This window comes from Pongo pygmaeus, chromosome 1 (genome assembly GCF_028885625.2).
Source record: "Pongo pygmaeus isolate AG05252 chromosome 1, NHGRI_mPonPyg2-v2.0_pri, whole genome shotgun sequence".
Classification (NCBI taxonomy): Eukaryota; Metazoa; Chordata; class Mammalia; order Primates; family Hominidae; genus Pongo; species Pongo pygmaeus.
This window is the reverse complement of record NC_072373.2, coordinates 84,414,173-84,435,571: the sequence shown is the minus strand read 5'-3', so window position 1 is coordinate 84,435,571 and position 21,399 is coordinate 84,414,173. Positions and strand designations below refer to the sequence as shown.

The 21,399-nt window shown below is 39.8% G+C and overlaps 1 protein-coding gene and 1 pseudogene across 1 annotated transcript in view; one reads left to right on the top strand and one right to left on the bottom strand.

Moving 5' to 3' along the window:
• Nucleotides 1–219: 219 nt before the first annotated feature.
• ALDH9A1 (aldehyde dehydrogenase 9 family member A1) overlaps nt 220–21,399 on the bottom strand; it is a 34,990-nt gene continuing 13,810 nt past the window's right edge. The window contains exons 3-11 of the mRNA XM_054482089.2: nt 20,846–20,975; nt 19,979–20,113; nt 18,378–18,574; nt 17,333–17,473; nt 7,259–7,447; nt 6,934–7,021; nt 5,313–5,454; nt 3,018–3,130; nt 220–1,150 (exon numbers count right to left, since the gene is read on the bottom strand). Of these exons, the coding sequence (XP_054338064.1) occupies nt 1,056–1,150; nt 3,018–3,130; nt 5,313–5,454; nt 6,934–7,021; nt 7,259–7,447; nt 17,333–17,473; nt 18,378–18,574; nt 19,979–20,113; nt 20,846–20,975 (1,230 nt within the window). The 3' untranslated portion in view covers nt 220–1,055. The remainder of the gene's footprint in view (nt 1,151–3,017; nt 3,131–5,312; nt 5,455–6,933; nt 7,022–7,258; nt 7,448–17,332; nt 17,474–18,377; nt 18,575–19,978; nt 20,114–20,845; nt 20,976–21,399) is intronic.
• On the top strand, nt 9,234–9,689 carry LOC129033477 (small ribosomal subunit protein uS15-like; annotated as a pseudogene).

Sequence of the window (21,399 nt, the reverse complement as noted above, 5' to 3'; positions counted from 1 at the left end):
GACCTGACAACACTTCAGGGACAGGCACTGCTTATCAGGGTGAGAATGAACATGGAGCCTAAATGCTTACCTGGACCATAAAGTTCATCATTGCAACCAAACCTGTCCTTTTGTTCTTACTGCAAGATCAAATCCCCCTGCTTTGTGCTTTTAACATCAGCCCTATCCTCTGTCCTCCTATAACCTCAAGATACGTTTAGTTTCAAAACACAAAAGGAAAAGAATTAACAGTGTGATTTATTTTAATTTCACCATATTACATTAGCATACAAATAATTTGTACATTTAAAGGGTAGCTCCACTGGTGTAAGACAGCAGGCTGTAGTTCAAGGACCCAAGATAGGGAGATAAGATTTCCTCTATCACAGTAGTGAACAGAGACAAAGTGCTTACTAGGCAAGTTAACATTCACACAAAATTTGACCCCATCTATTATCTAATCCCCTCCCTATCCCGGCTGTCAGCTTTCTCAATGGAATGACAAAGGGATATAACTTAAAAAAATGTCAATGAGCTGAAATCATCTCTACTGATTCTACCAGGAACCTATAAAGGAAAAAGGTTTTTTTTTTTGTTTTTTGTTTTTTTTCTTCAAGACTAGGCAAGTGAAGCAGTGGGAATGGAGAAGGTACAAATAAATCTACAAACTGGTTGTGATCAATTAGTTGTAAATACCACTGCACTTGGATCAGCCAGGAACAAATTCTTTGAAATACGCCAGAGAATCAACATTATCAGTGGGCCAAATGTGTGGAAGATGTATTATCCTAGTCTCTTTTCCTGTTCTCTAGAAGTATGTTACTGGCTCTTAAAAGATTTCACAAAAATATACTTTGAGGAGAATCACAACTTTCTTGATTAGTATCTAAAAGGCACTTAATGCACATTTTCAGTGAGGAAGCTGATGGAGAGAGAAAGAGTAACATGAACCATTCTCTTATCCTGAATGCCAAAATTCTGGATTTAAAATAACATTCAGTTGTACTGCCTCTGTAAACAGGGCCGATTCGCATCATTCCACAGCGTGGCCATGTCAATAGTTTCACTGCAGGTTTTCAAAAAGCAGATTCCACATCACCCATCTCCACACACACAGTCTTCAGCTGTGAATAATATTCGATTGTCACACGGCCGTTCTCTCTGCCAAATCCTGAAAGGAGGAGAAGGGGTCAGGTTGGGCCATCACTACAATAGTCTGAAAAGTCACAATGATCTTCAAAGATGAGCACTGCTAATCAGGGCTAGGGAAGAATATAGAACCTAAATGTTTTGGAATAAAGTCCTCAATCCACATATTAGCTGTGAATGGAGCTAGGCATGGGGAAAATGACCCACTGGCATTTGGGGATAGGGATAGGGAAATATACAGGTCTTGTTTCTTACCAATATGAATCTTAATTTCAGGTATCTACTATTCTGGGTTGAGGTCTGAAAAATGCTTGGATTTTATATCAAGTGTTAAAGGCAATCTCTACAATAATCAACCTGACACCCTTGAAAGCTGATGCTAATTTAAAACTTTACACAACAGGCTTATTCACCATTTCTTATACACCTATAAGAGCAACCTACTAACTTAACCTACTCACTCATGTTGGTGAGGGGTCACTGAAGGTCCCTCTGATTACTCAGAGTCCAAGACACTGCCCAATCACTACTGGGTGAGGTTACTGTGCTAAAAGGGTAGTATCCCACCCTTGGCCCTGCCTGTACACCCTGCGCTAGACTTAGGTAGGCTCTGCCTTCCAAGGGCAAGGCCGAGGTCCCAAATATGTGCATTTCCAGGGAGCACCACTCAAATGGTATCATACACAAAGGTCCTGGGAAGACCTCACTCTGTCTTTTGTTCCTTTCCAAATCCCCTAAGCACACAGCTGGTCAGGCCTGTTAGGCCAGGTGTTGCTCTGCACGTCTGGCCATCTTTCTTGCTCTCTCATTCCACATAGCATGGTCTGGTCCAAAGGAAACGGAAAGTTAGGAGGCCCTCCAAAGGCCGAAGCTGCTGATTCCAAACAAATAATTCCCTGCACTGAGGAACTATCAGAAACTTAACGTGTAATGTTATATGTTACATGTTAATAAGATGGCACCTTGGTTCCCACCTGCACTTGTGCCCGTGTGTATGACTCCTCTGAGTACCCCACCGGGACAAATAAGACTGTCAAATTAACACCCACCATCTCATCAGTGTTCATCAGAGTTTATATATTTGCCAACACTGTGATGGCTGTAAATATTTGCCACAGAAACTAGAGGTCAGACTCTTAGAATGGTGCCTCGACAAAGTCCAAACCAATTTTCACTCTAGAAGAACAGCAGGAGAAATATGTAAATGAATATTTACAGGCAACAAACTCCAAAGAAAGAACCTCAAGGTTCTGGCTATACTCCTGATGCCTCAAACCTTCTCCTGATATACCAGACTTACAAATTTATATGTTGTGGTAATATGCCTGACTATAGAATAAACGAAATGAATGAGCAGTGGCTAAGGAAACACACTCCTATATGCCATCAAGGGTAATGAAAACGATTATAACTGATTGCTTAATGATAAATTTAAAGATTTTGTTAATTTGACATAACAGAGGAAACAAAGTTACTGAGCTATTACTTTAAAGACACTTTACCTAAACGGAATCTAAAAACTCCACAGTGGATGATGATGGACATCCCTGATACAGAACCCCTAAGGGAGTGATGTTATGCTTACAGCAATCACAGGCTGTGAAGAAAAAGTATTCTACCCACAAGATAAACCTTTCTGAGATATCAGCAGTTCACAAGCCAGGCTATACATCAGAACCCTCCAGAAAGATTTAGGGAGTGTTGGGTAGGGGAAGATGGTTGACTTCCATTCCCAGAGACTGCTACAGTGGATCTGGGGAAGGACCAGGAACCTGTATTTCCCAGGTGATTCTGATATGCAGACAGGTTTAGGAATACTGGTTTATAAGGTCTGAATTACGACCTAACTCTAGAGACCTGGTTTGCATTCACACCTCCCAGCTCCTCACCTGACTTCTTATATCCACCAAAGGGCAACTCCACTGGGCTGACGTTATAGTTATTAATGAAGCACGTCCCAGCCTGAAGCTCAGCTACCACTCTATGAGCCCGCTGGATGTCCCTATGAAGAAAAAAAAAATGTGTGCATTATTCAGAGTTTCTTAGGCTATTACTTTAACAGGAAAAGTTACACTGCCAGTTCTAGGGTTCTCAAATCTTACTAAATTCTCATTTCTTCAAAATGTTTTAAAATCTTTTATCATCCACGCAAAACAGACATGGATTGGGTTTTATAGTCCCATGCACAAGGCATCTTTAAAATAAGTAGCAGCAACAAGGGCGCCAAAATTCAATGGAGGAAAAACAGTCTTTTTAACAAATGGTGCTGAAACAAGTGGATATCTACATGCAAAAAATAAAGGTGGAGCCCTTTCTTACACCATACACAAAAATTAACTTAAACGCATCACAAACCTAAAAATGTCAGACTGAGAACTATAAAACTCTTTGAAGAAAACAGAGGAATAAATCTTCATGACCGTGGGTCAGGGAAAGATTTCTTAGATTATGACACCAAAAGTAACAGACAAAAAAAACAGAATTGGAATGGGTCAAAATTTAAAATTTTGTGCTACAAATAAGACTATCAAGAAAGTGAAAAGAAAACCCACAGAAATGCAAATAAAAACCACAATGAGATACTACTTCACACCCACAAGGATGGCTAAAACCAGAAGGACAGACAATAACAAGGGCTGGTGAGGATGTGGACAAATTAGAACCTTCATACGTTGTTGGGAGGAATGTAAAATGGTGCTGCCAATTTGGAAGAGTTTAGCAGTTCCTCAAAAAGTTAAACATAAAGTTACCATGTTACCCAGCAATTCACTACTAGATATAAACCCAACAGAAATGAAAATATATGTCCACACAAAGGCCTGTACACATATGTTCATAGCATCATTATTCATAATAGCCAAAAATGAAAACAACCCAAATGCCTGTAACAGATGAATGGATGAACAAAAAGTGGTACATATCCATACCACGGAATATTATTTGGGAATAAAGTACTGATAAATGCCACAACACAAATGAACCTTGAAAACATTATGCTAAGTGAAAGAAGCCAGTCACAAAAGAATACATACTGTATGATTCCATTTATATAAAATGTTCAGAATGGGCAAATCCATGGAGATAGAAAGTAGTTTAGTGGATGCCAAGGGCTGGGGGTGGGGGGTGGGAATGAAGAGCAACTGTTAATGGGCACAAGGTTTCTTCTTGAGATGATGAAAGTGTCCTAAAAATAGATTACGGTGATGGTTGCACAACTCCATGAATAAACTAAAAACCACTGAATTGTACACTTTAAGTGGGTGAATTGTACAGTATGTGCATTATCCCAGTAAAGCTGATAAGAAAAAAAGAATAGCACATTGGAGTTACCCGCTTTTGTAACTGGACTTTGTCTGTACGAGGGTGGCAAAGTAAAGTAAGAGCACTTAACCTGCTCACTCCCCAAATCAAAAGAGCAGCTCCTCAATCTTTTCTTTGGAGCTCAAAGAGAAGCAATTACATCAGGTTCTCAAGTGAGACTTAGGCTTTCTTCCCAAGTTCCTGACCATGAAGTTATAAAAAAAAATGTGAATTTTATGTATCACCAAAGAAACAGCATAATCCCAAGTGTAAAGCCGCTTTAGCAAACTGCTTTCTACTGCCAAAGACTAATCGAAGTTTGTATAAAACCAAGCAATCTGCAATTGGTTTCAAAGAAATTGTACTCCCAAATCATTTTTACTTGTAATAGTAGAGATTAAGTTTATGCACAAAGATACTAATCACATTACTATGATATTTAAAATAGAAACAATATCCCAAATATCCAACCACAGAAAAAACAGCTACACTAGTTATAATGCATTCCAATTAGGAACTACTATAATGCCACTAAAAATCATGTTTTTGAAGAATACTGCCCACAATTTATATACTTACAGGTTTCTAAATTTCTTGACGTGTGTTTTCAAAAGACATCTAACCCAATGCTTTACATAGATCAGAATCTTAAATGTTTATTAAACGAGCTCAATTTAAAACTCAATAGCAGGGTTATCTGGCCATTTACAGCAAACTACAAAATGCTGCTTTGGTGTCTTCTGACTTAACCTGAAGCAAACAGAAAGTGCTGATGGCTCCTATGAGGGCAAACTAAAAGTGAAAGAATAGGATCAATTACATATCTAAGCAGATACTACAGCCCCGCTCCTTCAAAACTGCTCTCAGTGTCCTACTCCACATACCTGGTAAAGACGCCAGCTGCTAGTCCAAAAGTGGTATCATTGGCTCTTTCTAGAACCTCAGCTTCAGTGTCAAATGATAAAATGGACATAACAGGCCCAAAGATCTCTTCCTTCACACAGGTCATGTCATCTCTGCAATTAGCTGCAAACATTAAAATAAAACCTCCTGAGTAGCTAGGACCACAGTGTGCACGACCACCCCCGGCTAATTTTTTGAAGATGGGGTTTCACTATGTTGCCCAGTCTGGTCTCAAACTCCTGGGCTCAAGCGATCCTCCTGCCTCAGCCTCCCAAAGTGCTGGGAGTGTTCCACTGCACCTAGCCCCAATATTTTCAATTTAACAATGTATTGTAAGCTTTTCCTATTTATTAAATATTCATGTAATAACTGCAACCTAATTCATGGGGGATGGACATTAGGTTTTCAGCTTTTAAATGTCAGTGGTTCTCTTTAGTGAGGATTAAAGGTTATATACTGCATCAAATATGAAGTTGTTAAAAACTGACACCACTATCAACCTTAGGGGCAAAAACCAGCTTAATTTATCTCCAAATAAGATGTAAGGAATTATACAACACGGTTCAACCTATATATAATTGTTTAAAGCCTACAAAACTATCAACATTTTTGTAGGGGATACTAACGTACACTATAAAATGATAGAGAAAAGCCTAAGAATGATAAAAACAACACTGAGAATAGTAGTTACCTCTGAAGTAGGAGGGAAGTAGATGGGTGGAAGTAGGATGACCATATACACCTTGACTGTCAAAACTAGATTTTTAAGATTGAATGGAGGTGCTAAAAATTATTAGATTATGTAATTTCTAAAAAGATTAGTATATTATCTGACAAACTGGTTTTATTATATTGATGACTGATACAGTCTGGATGCTTTTCTCCTCCAACTCTCATGCTGAAGTATGACCCCCATTGCTGGAGGTAGGGCCTAGTGGGAGGTGTTTGGGTCACAGGGCAAATCCCTCATGAACAGCTTGATGTGCTCCCCATGGTAAGGAGTGCATTCTCGCTCTGTCAGTTCCCACAGAGCTGGCCGTTTAAAAGAGCCGGGCGCCTCTCTTGCTCTCTCTTTCACCATGTGACTCGTCTGCTCCCCTTTCACCTTCCACCATGACTGAAATCTTCCTGAGGCCTCACCAGGAGGAGACGATGGCGCCATGCTTCCTGTACAGTCTGCAGAACCATGAGCCAAATAAACACCTTTTCTACTTGCCCAGTCTTAGATATTCCTTCATAGCAATGCAAAATGTCTAATACAATGATCTACAGGTCACATGAAAAACATTCTTTATTTTCTTAAGGAATTAAATTTATTACTTAATTTTTTTAATCAAATATGCACTTTCATATTTTTGAGCTCCTTGCTTCCAGAACAATAGTTGTGGTCCTGGATAAACTAATACATATGGGTGCCCTAAAGGAGGGGCACACAGAAGGCTTCGAAGATAATGAGGCAGTTCTACTTCTTAAACTTGGGTAGCAGGACCACATAATTTGCCAGCCCTTGCTTTATACCATGTACATATTTTATAAATATTCATCTCTATCTATTCAGTATTTAATTCAAATCATCTAAAAGCAAACAAAAAGAGGACATACTTAATACACAAGGTCTCATGTAATATCCATCCTTTAATTTGGGATCTTCAGGTACATATATATCTCCACCACATAACACTTTAGCACCCTGCCGAAAAGGAAAAAAGATATTTTGTATTAAAAATATAACCCCAAAATGCATTCCTGAAATGTTAATTGTATCCCGAACAAACACATACTTAGTCTTCCCAGTGCAGGTACAAAGCAGAACACAGCCAGGGATGCTAAGAGTCAAATGAATATTAACATGAAAAGGGCACAAAGCAAGTGATTTAGGAGTAGTGTAATCTTCCCCAACCCCACCCTACTGCCAATTATTTCTTACCTGCTCCTTTGCCACTTTAACAAACCCAAGGACTCGCTCCAGGTGTGGTCGGTTGATGAGTGGACCCATCCTTGTATCTTCCAGAAGGGGATCTCCAATTTTAATCCTTTGGGTCTGTTTCACCACTTCCTCTGTAAATTTATCAAGAATTTCTTTCTGCACAAACACTCTTGTGCCATTACAGCACACCTAAACGACAAACACAAGACATCAATCTCTATGTGTGTAAGGAGAAAAAAGGGAAAAGGAAAAAGGAACGCAATCTAAAAACTTTAAACTGAAAAGAGGCACTATACATTTTTTAAAAGGGTATTTCCATTTCTAAAAATTGTCTCCATACTGAATAAGAAGGATCACACACGTAATTGTGGACATACCACTCCACAAGCAAAATCTGCCCTTTGAGGTAAAAGTTAGTTCTTATTTTGCTTGTTTAAATTTTTTTAAGGCCATTACTAGATCCATATAACTCACAGCACCTCTCCTACTTCTTCATATCAGGGCTCAATATGGCTGTGTATTTTAAGAATGGAAGGGAACTGAAGAGTAAACCTGTATCAAGAACTGTGGTCTTAAATCTAATTGTTAAAAAATTTGTCTCTGAAATCACTAATAATCACTATTTAGACCCTCCTATAGAAAGGAACATAAAAACTATTCAAATGCTGTAAGAACACAGAACAGAAAAGTCCAAAAACAGAGCCAAGTGCTCATAGAAATCTAGTCTATGATAATAGTGAAAGCTAAACTATTAGGACAGAGATGGACTAAATAAATGGTGCTAGAACAAATCATCAGTAATGTGGAAAACATAAAATAAGATACATATCTTACATCATACATAAAAATAAACTCCAAATGTATCAGGAATCAAAACAGAAAATAAGAAATCAGGGCGCAGTGGCTCACACCTGTAATCCCAGCACTTTGGGAGGACAAGGTGGGCGGATCACTTGAGCTCAAGAGTCCAAAATCATCTGGGGCAACATGGCGAAACCCCATCTCTACAAAAAATATAAAAATTAGTCGGGTGTCGTGACACGCACCTATAGTCCCAGCTACGTGGGAGGGTCACTTGAGCCTAAGAGGTCAAGGATACATACAGTGAACCCTGACTGCGTCACTGCACTCCAGCCTGGGTGAGAGAGCGAGACTTCTTTTTTAAAAAAATAGACAATACTGGTAATTCCTCTAAAACCTAGGTGTAGAAAACGGTTTTCTATTACCCAAAATCTAGACACAATTAAAGAAAAAAAATTGATAAATTTGACTACAGAAAAATAAAAATTTTATGCATGGCAAATACCTTAAACTAAGCCAAGACCATTAAAAAATTGGAATAAAATTATTTGCAACATTTATCTCAGATAAAGGCTATTATCACTAATTTTAAAAAACTCTTAAAAATTAATGGAAAATCATATCTCATAATATAACACACCAAAAAGGTGAATTTTATTATACGTGAATTTTGAAAAAGATGTTCAATGTCATTCATAATTGTAAAACTAGGTTGGGCATAGTGGCTCAGGCTTGTAATCCCAGCACCTTGGGAGGCTCAGGCAGGTGGATCACTAGACGTCAGTAGTTCAAAACCAGCCTGGCCAATATGGCAAGACCTCACCTCTACTAAAAATACAAAAAATTGGCCGGGTGTGGTGCCGCACACCTGTAGTCCCAGCTACTTGGGAGGCTAAGGTGGGAGAACTACTTGAACCTGGGAGATGGAGGTCGCAGTGAGCCGAGATTGTCCCACTGCACCCCAGCCTGGGCGACAGAGCGAGACTCCGTCTCAAAAATAATAAATAAATAAACAAACAAACTGAAATTAAAACTATACTGAAATACCATTTCTCATCTATCTGATAAAAATTTAAAATTGTGACTATATATGCTGTTAAGAAAAGCTATGAGGAAATAGGTACTCATGTATCGTTAGTAAGAATGTTCCTTTTGCTTCCTGACAGCTGCCATCATGGGTCACATGCACACTTCCGGGAAGGGCCTGTCCCAGTCAGCTTTGCTCTATCGCCGCATCGTCCCCACTTGGCTGAAGCTGACATCTGATGACATGAAGGAGCAGATTTAAAAACTGGCCAAGAAGGGCCTGACTCCTTCACAAATCGGTGGGATCCTGAGAGATTCACATGGTGCTGCACAAGTACGATTTGTGACAGGCAATAAAATCTTAAGAATTCTTAAGTCTAAGGGACTTGCTCCTAATCTTCCTGAAGATCTCTACCATTTAATTAAGGCAGCAGTTGCTGTTCAAAAGCTTCTTGAGAGGAAGAGAAAGGATAAGGATGCTAAATTCCGTCTGATTCTGATAGAGAGCCGGATTCACTGTTTGGCTCGATATTATAAGACCAAGTGAGTTCTCTCTCCCAACTGGAAATATGAATCATATACAGCCTCTGCCCTGGTTGCATAAATTTGTCTATGTACTTGAGCAATAAAATAATTGCTTAACAAAAAAAAAAAAAAAAAAGAACGCAACATTTCCTTTTAGAGAGGGATTTGGCAATATCTTATAAATAATTCGGGAAATGCAAATCAAAACCACAATGAGATACCACTTCATACCCAATAGGATGACTATTATCAAAAACAGAGAAAGCAAGAAAATAAGAAAATAACATGTGTTGGCAAGGATGTAGAGAAATTGGAAACTTTGTGCACTGCTTGTAGAAATGTAAAATGGTGCTGCCATTGTAGGGCACAGTACAGTGGTTCCTCAAAAAATTAAACACTGAATTATCATATGATCCACTTATTCCACTTCTGGATATATACCCAAAAGAACTGAAAGCAGATACTTCTACTATAGATATCTGTACATCAATGTTCATAGCAACATTATTCACAACAGCCAAAAGGTGGAAACCACCTAAGTGTTCACAAATAAAAAAATGGATAAACAAAATGTGGTATGTGTGTGCTCTGTGTGTGTGTGTGTGTGTGTGTGTGTGCTGTGTGTGTATACATACATACAATGGAATATTATTTAGCCTTAAAAAGGAAAGAAATTTTGACACATGCTACAACATGGATGAACCTGAAAATATTATACTAAGTGAAACGAGCCAGACATAAAATAATAAATACTGTATGATTCCATTTATAAGAGGTACGTAGATTAGTCAAATTCATAGAGACAGGAATTAGACTAGTGGTTACCAGAGGCTGAGGGAAGAGAGAAACAGAGTTATTATTTAATGGGGTACACAGTTCTCAATGTGGGGTGATGAAAAAGTTCTAGAGATGAATAATGATAGTTGTACACAGTGTGAATGTATTAAATGTCACTGAACTCTACACTTAAAAATGGTTCAAAAAGTCCAGGTGTGGTGGCTCACGCCTGTAGTCCCAGCACCTTGGGAGGCTGAGGCAGGAGAACTGCTTGAGCTCAGGAGTTCAAGACCAGCATGGGCAACATGGTGAAATCTCATCTCTACAAAAAATACAAAAATTAGCCAGGCATGGTGCTACATGCCTATAGTCCCAGCTACCCAGGAGGCTGAAGTGGGAATATCACTTGAGCTTGGGAGGTCGAGGCTGCAGTGAGCTGGGATGATGTCACTGTACTCCAGCCTGAGCAACAGAGTAAGATCCTGTCTCCAAAAAAATAAAAAAAATAAAATAAAAAATACACACACACACACACACACACACATACACGGTTAAATTGGTAAATTTTACGTTATGCTTTATCATACACACAAAAAAATCATCACAATATATAAGGAACTCATACTATTCAATTGCAAAAAAAAAAAACCTCTGATTACAAATAGGCAAAAGACCTGGATAGACATATTTCCAGAAACATACAAATGGCCAACAAGTTTATGAAAAGATGCTCCACATCACTAATCATCAGGAAAATGCAAATCAAAATCACAATGAGGTATCACTTCACATCTGTTAGCATGGTTATTATCAAAAAGATAAAAGATAACAAGTGTTGGTGAGGATGTGGAGAAAAGGAAATCTTGGTATACTGCTGGTGAGAATATAAATTAGTATAGGCTGCTCTGCCTATGGAGTAGCCATTCTTTATTCCTTTACTTTCTTAATAAACTTACTTTCACTTTATGGACTTGTCCTGAATTCTTTCTTGCACAAGATCCAAGAACCCTCTCTTGGGGTCTGGATCAGGGCCCCTTTCCAGTAACATCTTTCTGGCAAACCATGGAAGGGACAATACTGAGGAGACCCTCCCGACCCAAAAGAAATAGACTGCAGCACTGATTGGCCAACTCTGGATATCACCTTTCGTTGGAACTCGGAGTTATAAGCGACCCTCACCCTGACGCTTTCTGACTGAGCTCCTCTCTACCCTGAATACAAGAGACCCTAATAATTAGACAGGAATATCATCGCCCCTATTCAGCATGAAGAAGTTTACAGAAGATGGATCTTTGTCCCTCTGCAACCCTTAGGATTAACGGTTCTTTTATAAAAGGGAGTGGGGAAATGTCAGAGGTGTTTGAACTAGAGCAACTTCATCTTAAGTAGGGGCTGGGTAAAATACGGCTGAGACCTACCGGGCTGCATTCCCAGGAAGTTAGACATTCAAAGTCACAGGATGAGATAGGAGATCAGCACAAGATACAGGTCATGAAGACCTTGCTGATAAAACAAGCTGTGGTAAAGAAGCCAGCTAAGACCCACCAAAACCAAGATGGTGATGAGTGACCGCTGGTCGTCATTGCTGCTCATTATATGCTAATTATAATGCATCAACATGCTAAAAGACATACCCATCAGCACCACGACAGTTTACAAATGCCATGGCAACGTCATTTTACCCTATATGGTCTAAAATGAGGAGGCATGAATAACCCACCCCTTGTTTAGCATATGATCAAGAAATAACCACAAAAAGGGGCAACCAGCAGCCCCTGGGGCAGCTCTGCCTATGGAGTAGCCATTCTTCATTCCTTTACTTTCTTAATAAACTTCCTTTCACTTAAAAAAAAAAAAAAAAAAAAGAATGTAAGTTAGTATAGCCATGAAGGAAAACAGGATAGAGGCTCCTTAAAAAATTAAAAATTGGCGGGGCACAGTGGCTCATGCCTGCGATCCCAGCACTTTGGGAGGCCGAGGTGGGCAGATCATCTGAGGTCAGGAGTTCGAGACCAGCCTGGCCAACATGGAGAAACCCCGTCTCTACTAAAAATACAAAATTAGTCAGGTGTGGTGGCACATGCCTGTAATCCCAGCTACTCAGGAGGCTGAGGCAGGAAAATCACTTGAACTCAGGAGGCAGAAGTTGTAGTGAGCTGAGATCGTGCCACTGCACTCCAGCCTGGGCAACTGAGACTCCGAATAAAAAAAAAAAAAAAAAAATTAAAAATAGAACCATCCTATGATTCAGCAATTCCTCTTCTGGGTATATACCAAAGGAAATGAAATCAGTACCTTAAAGACATATCTGCACTCCCACGCTCAGTGCAGCATTATTCACAATAACCAAGATAAGGAAATAACCCCATTGCCAGATGAATGGATAAATTGTGATACATATTTAAAATCACACTGGGCATGGTGGCTCATGCCGGGCGCGGTGGCTCACGCCTATAATCCCACACTTTGGGAGGCCGAGGCGGGTGGATCGCCTGAGCTCAGGAGTTCAAGACCAGCCTGGCCAACATGGTGAAACCCTGTCTCTACTAAAAATACAAAAAAATTAACCGGATGTGGTAGCGCATGCCTCTAGTCCCAGCTACTTGGGAGGGTGAGGCAGGAGAATCGCTTGAGCTCCAGGGGCGAAGGTTGCAGTGAGCCAAGATCGTGTCACTGCACTCCAACTTGGGCTACAGAGTGAGACTCCGTCTCAAAAAAATAATAATAATAAAATAAAATCACATTACGTCACAATCACTTTTAGTGCTCTCTCTCTCTATATATATATATAAAGAATATATACATAGTACAGATTATATAGAATATTCTATATATTTATTCTATATATTCTATACTATATGTATTCTTTGTGTGTGTATATTCATCCACACACACACAGCAAAGAAAGCAAAGTACAAAAGAGTACCTCTAATGTGCTACCTTTTGTGTATGAAAGAAGAATAAGAAATATACAAGTACCTATTCATTTGTGCAAAAAGAAACACAGGAAGCAAAAACCAGAAACAAATTAGACTGGCTACCCACAGGAGATGGATAAAACTGTGTGGGAAGGAGGTACTGGAAACAGAGTACACAGGATGGGGAGCAGTAACACTTCTGAATATCTGTTTTTGTAAAATTCTGATGTTTAGAACCATGTTTGTGTTTCGCCTAATCAAAATAAAATTTTAAAATCAGCAAGGATGGGGAAAATAAAACCCAAATGAATACAAACACAAACAAATGAATCTGTTATTTTAAATGAGTATCATAACCACACTGAAGGAGGGTGAAGGAAGGGTAGAACTGACCCAGGTAACTTCTAAACACAGTATTCTGACTATACCCTCAGGCTAAATATAAAAAGAACTGTAAAAAAATTCTGAGCTCTAATTAGAAGGTTTACTTTCCACAGAGGTATGGATTTACAAATCTGAAACTACTATTATTAGAATACTAAGTGGATTCTATGATGAGCAATTTGATAAACATATTGTGGATAATGGGAGTCAAATTTCTTACTGTCAGAGAAGAAATACAAATATGGAAAGGGAGAAAGCAGAAATGAACCCTGTGGTATTAGACTATAATTAAAAGTATCTGGATGAACTTATTATCCTGTAGATAGACAGATACAGAAATAGATATGTGCACAGACATATATACAAACATGTATTTCCCAGCACTGGCCTCTGAGAGGGCCTAGAAGCAATGATACTCCAGTAGCAATAAGCACACCTGGCACTCAGATCTTGGTTTCTAAATACCATTTACCACTAAATGGAACCAGGGCTTTGGTCGGTACTGCCGTCTTCCAGTAATTCACCAAAACAACAAACACAGGGAAAGAGAAGAAGTACCCAATATATGTTATCTAGGCCTTTTAGAAAACATGGAGTTGTTCCTTGGGCCACATGCATGCAAATCTGTAAGAAAGGCAATACTGTAGACATCAAGGGAATGGGTACTGTTCAAAACGGAATGCCCCAAAAGCATTACCCGGGCAAAACTGGAAGAGTCTACATTACCCAGCATGTTGTCGGCACTGTTGTAAACAAATTAAGGGCAAAATTCTTGCCAAGAGAATTAATGTGCACACTGAGCACATTAAGCACTCTAAGACCCAAGATAGCTTCTGAAACGCATGAAAGATGATCAGAAAAAGAAGGAAACCAAAGAGAAAAGGTACCTGGGTTCAGCTGAAGCACCAGCCTACTCCACCCAGGGAATCCTACTGTGTGAGAACCAATGGGAAGGAGCCTGAGCTGTTGGAACCTATTCCCTATGAATTCATGGCATGATAGGTGTAAAAAAATAAAAGACTTCTGGACTGCAAAATTGTTTCTCTTTATTGAGTAGAGAAGTGTGGTGTCCTCTCCCCCCAAAAAATATTTAAAGCAGATTTTAATTGTGTCCTAACTCATTGTGTAATGTCTCTACTGTTCAGACTTAGTGTTTTTCTTGCCGAAAGATGTGAGGTGGCTTATCGTGCAACAAATTACTCAACTGGTTAGAAAACAACCAGATATTATTTATGAAATACTTGTACTGGTTTGAAGATAGTCCTTCTAAATCATAAAAGAAATAATTTACAAAAAATAAAAAACAAGCTGGGCACGGTGGCACATTCCTGCAATCCCAGCACTTTGGGAGGCCGAGGCATGTGGATCACTTGAGCCCAGGAGTTCAACACCAGCCTATCCAACACAGTGAAACCCCATCTCTACAAAAAATACAAAAATTAGCTGAATGTGGTGGCGTGCTACACCGGAGACTGAGGTAGGAGGATTGTTTGACCTTGGGGGGGGCCGAGGTTGCAGTGAGCCAAGAAAGCACCACAGCACTCCAGCCTGGGCAACAGAGCAGGACCCTGTCTCAAAAATTAATAATAAACAGATAAACAATAATGGAACCAGGGCTCCTTCAGAGAAATGGCTGGTTCCAGAGCACAGCCAGGGGAAGTATGAGATGAGCTGGAACACTTTGCTATGCCAGAAAGTAATGAAGTATTCAAAGAATAACGAGGGCATATCAAAAGGTCATAGAAAGGGATTCCCACCAGCCATCTGCAATTATTTTAGCATCAAAATAAATAATGAGGCTGGGTACAATGGCTCATGCTTGTAATCCCAGCACTTTGGGAGGCCAAGGCAGGCGTATCATGAGATCACGAGATCGAGACCATCCTGGCTAACATGGTAAAACCTCATCTCTACTAAAAACACAAAAAATTAGCCGGGCGTGGTGGCGGGTGCCTGTAGTCTCAGCTACTTGGGAGGCTGAGGCAGGAGAATGGCATGAACCCAGGAGACGGAGCTTGCAGTGAGCCAAGATCACACCACTGTACTCCAGCCTGGGCGACAGAGCAAGACTGTCTCAAAAAAAAAAAAAAAAATTAGCCAGCCGTGGTGGCACACACCTGTAGTCCCAGCTATTTGGGAGACTGAAACAGGAGAATCACTTGAACCCAGGCGGCGGAGGTTGCAGTGAGCTGAAATTGTGCCACTGCACTCCAGCCTGGGTGACAGAGTGAGACTCCATCTCAATAAAAAAATATAACGCCAGGTACAGTGGCTCACGCTTGTAATCCCAGCACTTTGGGAGGCCAACGTGGGTGGATCGCGAAGTCAGGAGTTTGAGACCAGCCTGGCCAACACAATGAAACTCTGTCTCTACTAAAAATACAAAAATTAGCTGGGCATGGTGGCAGGCGCCTGTAATCCTAGCTACTCAGGAGGCTGAGGCAGGAGAATCGCTTAAACCTGGGAGGCAGAGGTTGCAGTGAGCCGAGATCGTGCCACTGCACTACAGTCTTGGGGACAGAGCTAGACTCCATCTCAAAAAATAAGTAAGTAAATAAATAAATAAAAATAAAAAATAAATAAATAATGATAGTACCAGATTATAACCCACAGAATGAAATAAGAATCCATGGGTTCATACTGATATAAATAAAAGAATGGAAAACAAACAGAGGTGAAGGGCAAGTTCTTTCTTATAGTAGAAGGTGAACAAATATAGAAGAAATGATGGAACTGGAAAATCACCATTTGCAACCACCATAATAAAAACTGTTTTCAGCAAGAATCGTCAGTGGTGATAGAAGTATTTACTGCATGAAAGTTTGATGACGAACAGGATAGTCTCAAAATACCTCCTACAAGATCTTATTAACCACAAAGTAAAAAACAGTAACTTTACAGTGAAGATTTACCTTAAAACAAGTGATCAAAGTTAAATCACCACTGAGTAGGATATGACATCATGTTTGTAGTATTTTTGCCAAAAATTCATAATATGAATCTAACAGGAAACATCAGACAGACCCAAACTAAGGAACATTCTACAAAATGAATGGCCTGTTCTCCCAAAATGTCAATGTCCTGAAAGACAAGAATAACTGAAGAACTGTTCTCAACTAAAGGAGATTAAAGACAAGACAACTAAAGGCAATGCATCATCCTTGACTGGATCCTGGACCAGAAAAAAAAACAGTTTTGTTCTATTTGACTAAGAGGACATTAGTCAAACAAGTGGCAAAATTTGAATAAGGGCTATAGATTAAGTGCTACAGATTCAGTAACCGTACTATATCAATGTTAATTTTTAAATTTTACTAAGTGTACCGTGCTTATGTAAAAGAATGCACTTGTTTTTAGGAACTTTATATTTAGAGGTTAGGGTCCTTATGTCTACAATTTACTCTCAAGGTTCAGAAAAACTTAATATGCCTACGTATGTACAGGCAGATAAAGATGATAAAGTAAATGTGTTAAAATGTTAATATTTGAGAAATCTGGTTCAAAGGTACATGGGAATTCTTTGTACTATTTGTGCAACTTTTCTGTAAGTCTGAAAGTATTGCAAAACAAAAAGCTTTAAAACACGCTGTTGGATGAGGGGCTACAGATTCCTTTTACACCTCCTCCAGGGACAGGTACGTACCTGGCCTTGTGTGAGGAAGTTGGCCATCAGCGCCCCCTTCACAGCATTGTTCATATCACAGTCTGAGAAGATGATGAGTGGAGATTTGCCTCCAAGTTCCAAGGTAACAGGTTTGATTCCTTTAGCTGACATCTCCATGATCTTACAGAACAAGGACAAGGTATTCAGAACTTTAACACAAATTATATTGCATGCTAAGTCAACTAGACCCTGAACCTACAAAATCATCTTGAACTGTTTGTGACCTGTAGCCTTACTCTTGTCAATATCCTTTGCCTTTTGTCTATTAAAATATTCTATTCCAGAAAACTGAAGAGAATCCACAGAGTTGCACTGACATTAGAAGAGGGAGTTCATTTAAAAAATATTGTCCCAGCCTGGGCAACATAGCAAGACCCTATCTCTACAGAAAAATAAGAAACTTAGCCAGGCACAGTGGCACATGACTGTAGTCTCAGCTTCTTAGGAGGCTGAAGCAGGAGGACTGCCTGAGCCCAGGAGTTCAAGGCTGCAGTAAGCTATGACTACACCACTATAATCCAGCCTGGGCAACAGGGTGAGACCCTGTCTCAAAAAAATAAAAATAAAAAATATTGTCAATTCACAGGATTGCCATAGCCAGAAATTCTTTTGTGTTATTGTTACTGTGTTTAAGACTGGCAGAGTTCAGAACACAAATTAATGTCAAAATAATGAATCTGAAATAGCCTGAGTAAAAATCCTTCCTTCTATACAAGAAATTAAGTCACTAAACAATACAAGTGGCAGCCCAGGTCCCTGTCCACTAAGACACATCCTCTCCTTAGGCTGGGGCTGTTAATTTCCACCCCTACCTGGCCTAACACAAATCACCCCATGTGTACTCCCTTTCCCCCTTCACACTTTTACAGGAAACTTCACACCTCTGCCTAATAAAATCTCCTTCCCATTCCCAATTCAGGCTAGGTAAAATCAAAAGAGAAGCCTCCAAAATATACTCTGGGTAGGACCGGCTTTGCCGTATCCAAATGCCATGTGTGTTGACCAATACTGGTTTCATCCTCACCTTCATGCCAGTGGGCACACTTCCAGTGAAGGAGACTTTGGCCACATCGGGATGCTGACACAGAAACTGGCCTGTGGCAGCCCCTCCCTGCACCACATTGAAGAGCCCAGGAGGTACACCAGCCTCAGTGTAGATTTCAGCCAGTAGCAATGCAGAAACAGGTGTAAAGGGAGAAGGTTTAAAGACCATGGCATTACCTGCATAAACCCAAGACACAAACATAAAAAGACTTTCAAAGACCAGTGATCCCCTGAAAACAGGACTAGAGGAAAATTCAAAAATGATTCCAATTGTTTCCTCTTCCCCAACCAAATCCTACATCAAAAATGTTATTAATAACTATATTAGTTTGTTTTCATGCTGCTGATAAAGACATACCCGAAACTGGGAACAGAAAGAGGTTTAATTGGATTTACAGTTCCACATGGCTAGGGAGGCCTCAGAATCATGGCAGGAGGTGAAAGTCACTTCTTACATTGGCGGCAGGAGAAAAATGAAGCAGCAGCAAAAGCGGAAACCCCTGATAAACCCATCAGATCTCATGAGACTTATTCACTATCAGGAGAATAGCATGAGAAAGACCAGCCCCCATGATTCAACTACCTCCCCCTGGGTCCCTCCCACAACACATGGGAATTCTGGGAAATACAATTCAAGTTGAGATTTGGCTGGGGACACAGCCAAACCATATCAATAAGTAAACAACTCTTGTCCTTTTCATCTTGGTTTCTCTCATTAAACAGATCCCAAACCCTACAGTTGCCCAGTCTCACATTTGCATATCTAGGCCTTTTCACATATATTATCTCATTTAACACTTTCAACAGCAGTATGAAGTAGGTATCATTAGCTCCATTTTATAAAAGTTGACATTGAAGACCAGAAAGGTTCACTTGATGAGAGTCCCCAAAGCTAATGACTTAATTCTGGGCCTATTTTTCCTCTTTCACAGCTGTCTCTCAAAGAGAAATAGGCTAAAACAAGAACATGCAATGGCAACAGAACAAAAGCTGCATTTCAATATGACGTCCTAACAGTGATGCTTTTTTTAACATTACAATTTTTTTCTAAGATAAAATTAGTCTTCTTTCCTCAAAGATTCTTCTCTTTAAATACTGTAAGAAAACTATTTTATGTCAATCAGCCAAAGCTCCTCTTTGATAAGGAGCTTATCAAAGCCTTGCTTATCATTTCTCTTAAGACCCAAATGAAGAAAGGAGTTTATCTTCTGCTTCGTAAATGAAGTCAAACTCCTAAGTGCTAACTCCTACATTAAAATTCTTGTCCAGAAAGGAACTTATAAGTAGCACAAATCTAATTCAATTTAATAAGAAAAAATTAAATTTCTTTTCATATACAAAATTAAATAAATAAAACCTGGGAATATCTAGACATGATTGTGTACAACCTAAACTATAAGCTCCTTGAGGGGCAAGACAGGGCCGGAACGAGTCATGTCTTCTGAGGCTTTGAATATCCCAGAGCAGGCCCCTTCCAATTTAAAGTGTGTGTTTATAGAGAGGTGAAGGGTAGAGAATAGGGAGAGAACGAACGAGAGAATCAATAAATGGCTCTCAAATGGAGGGATAATTCATTCTTACCACAGGCTAATGCTGGAGCTGACTTCCAAGAGGCGATCTGAAAGGGGTAGTTCCATGCTCCTATTCCCACACATACCCCAAGTGGTTCTCTTCTGGTATAACCAAAGGATCCACCTGGGAGCTGGATGTGTTCACCTATAGGGAAAACAGAAGTAAAGCAGGATGCAGGTCTGTGCTCCCCAAGATTTCACCAACATCTGTACCAGTCTGACTTGTACTCCAGTCAACGCAGCCTCCCCACTTCTCCCAACACACCAGGCTCACCTTGTCTCCATTCTTCTATTTGTTCCAGGCATTCTTCCACTGGCTTCCACATATTCTCTCCACGTGGAGAACCCTGCCTATCCTTCAAACACATGTTCATCCAACTTGATTTAACAATTCTCTAAGAATTTACTGAGCCTCTATTAGATAGCTTAGATGAAACAAAATGGAAATGAGAGGAACAGCAGGGGAAGCATGTGAGTTCCCTGCAACCTTCCTAGGCTCTACCAACCTTCCAATATCAATTGTTGAAAACTTTACACACTGTCAAAAAAAAGTTTGCTAAATAGATAAAATTGGTAAATATGACAAACTGATTCTTGTGAAAACTGGTTTTTCAGCAATTTGGTCTAAAGCTCAGGTATCATGCTAGGTGCTTTACATGCACTATCTCATTTAATCCTTAACCCAAGAAGGTAGGAATTATTATCTCCAGTTTAGATTAGGAAAGATAAAGTAATTCCCAGGCCACCCAGGTAGAAAGTGACAAACCCAAGACTTTCACCCAGGTTTGTCTTAATTCCAAAATCTTTGCCCTTCACCACTAGGCCCTGCTCTTCTGCCTCATTATCAGCTGGTCACAGACACCAGGTGAGGACTTACCAGCCATGGATGCAGCCAAGCCCGCATAATACTCCAGGCACTGCCAGGAAATGTTGATGTCCAAGCGGGCCTCAAAGATGGACTTGCCATTGTTGATACACTCCATAGTAGCAATTTCACCCTCCCGTTCCTTTGGGTAAAGCAGGAGACTAGATTTAAGACATATTCCAATATGTCTTGATGTAATTAATGCTTAAATAGAATGCACTGCTCAATTTTTAAAACTAGAAATAGCTTTCACTTTAAATGAAAAGAAATGGCAGTGTTACATTTAGAAGAGAGATAAAAGCTTATAGCTGAACAGCAGCCCTGTTCTTCTCTCGTTAATTAATCGACAAAGATTTAAGACCACTACTTTATTTCAAGATCAGTTAGTAAAAGAAGGGGCAAGACCAGGCAGGAATGAACCCATGCCCTCTGAGGCTCTGAAAGTCACAGGGCAGGCCTATTCTGATTTGAAGTGTATATTTACTGAAGAAGTAAGTGGTAGAGAATGGAGAGAAAATGGATGGCTCACAAGTGGAGGAATAATTCATTTTGGAAAATGAACGTAA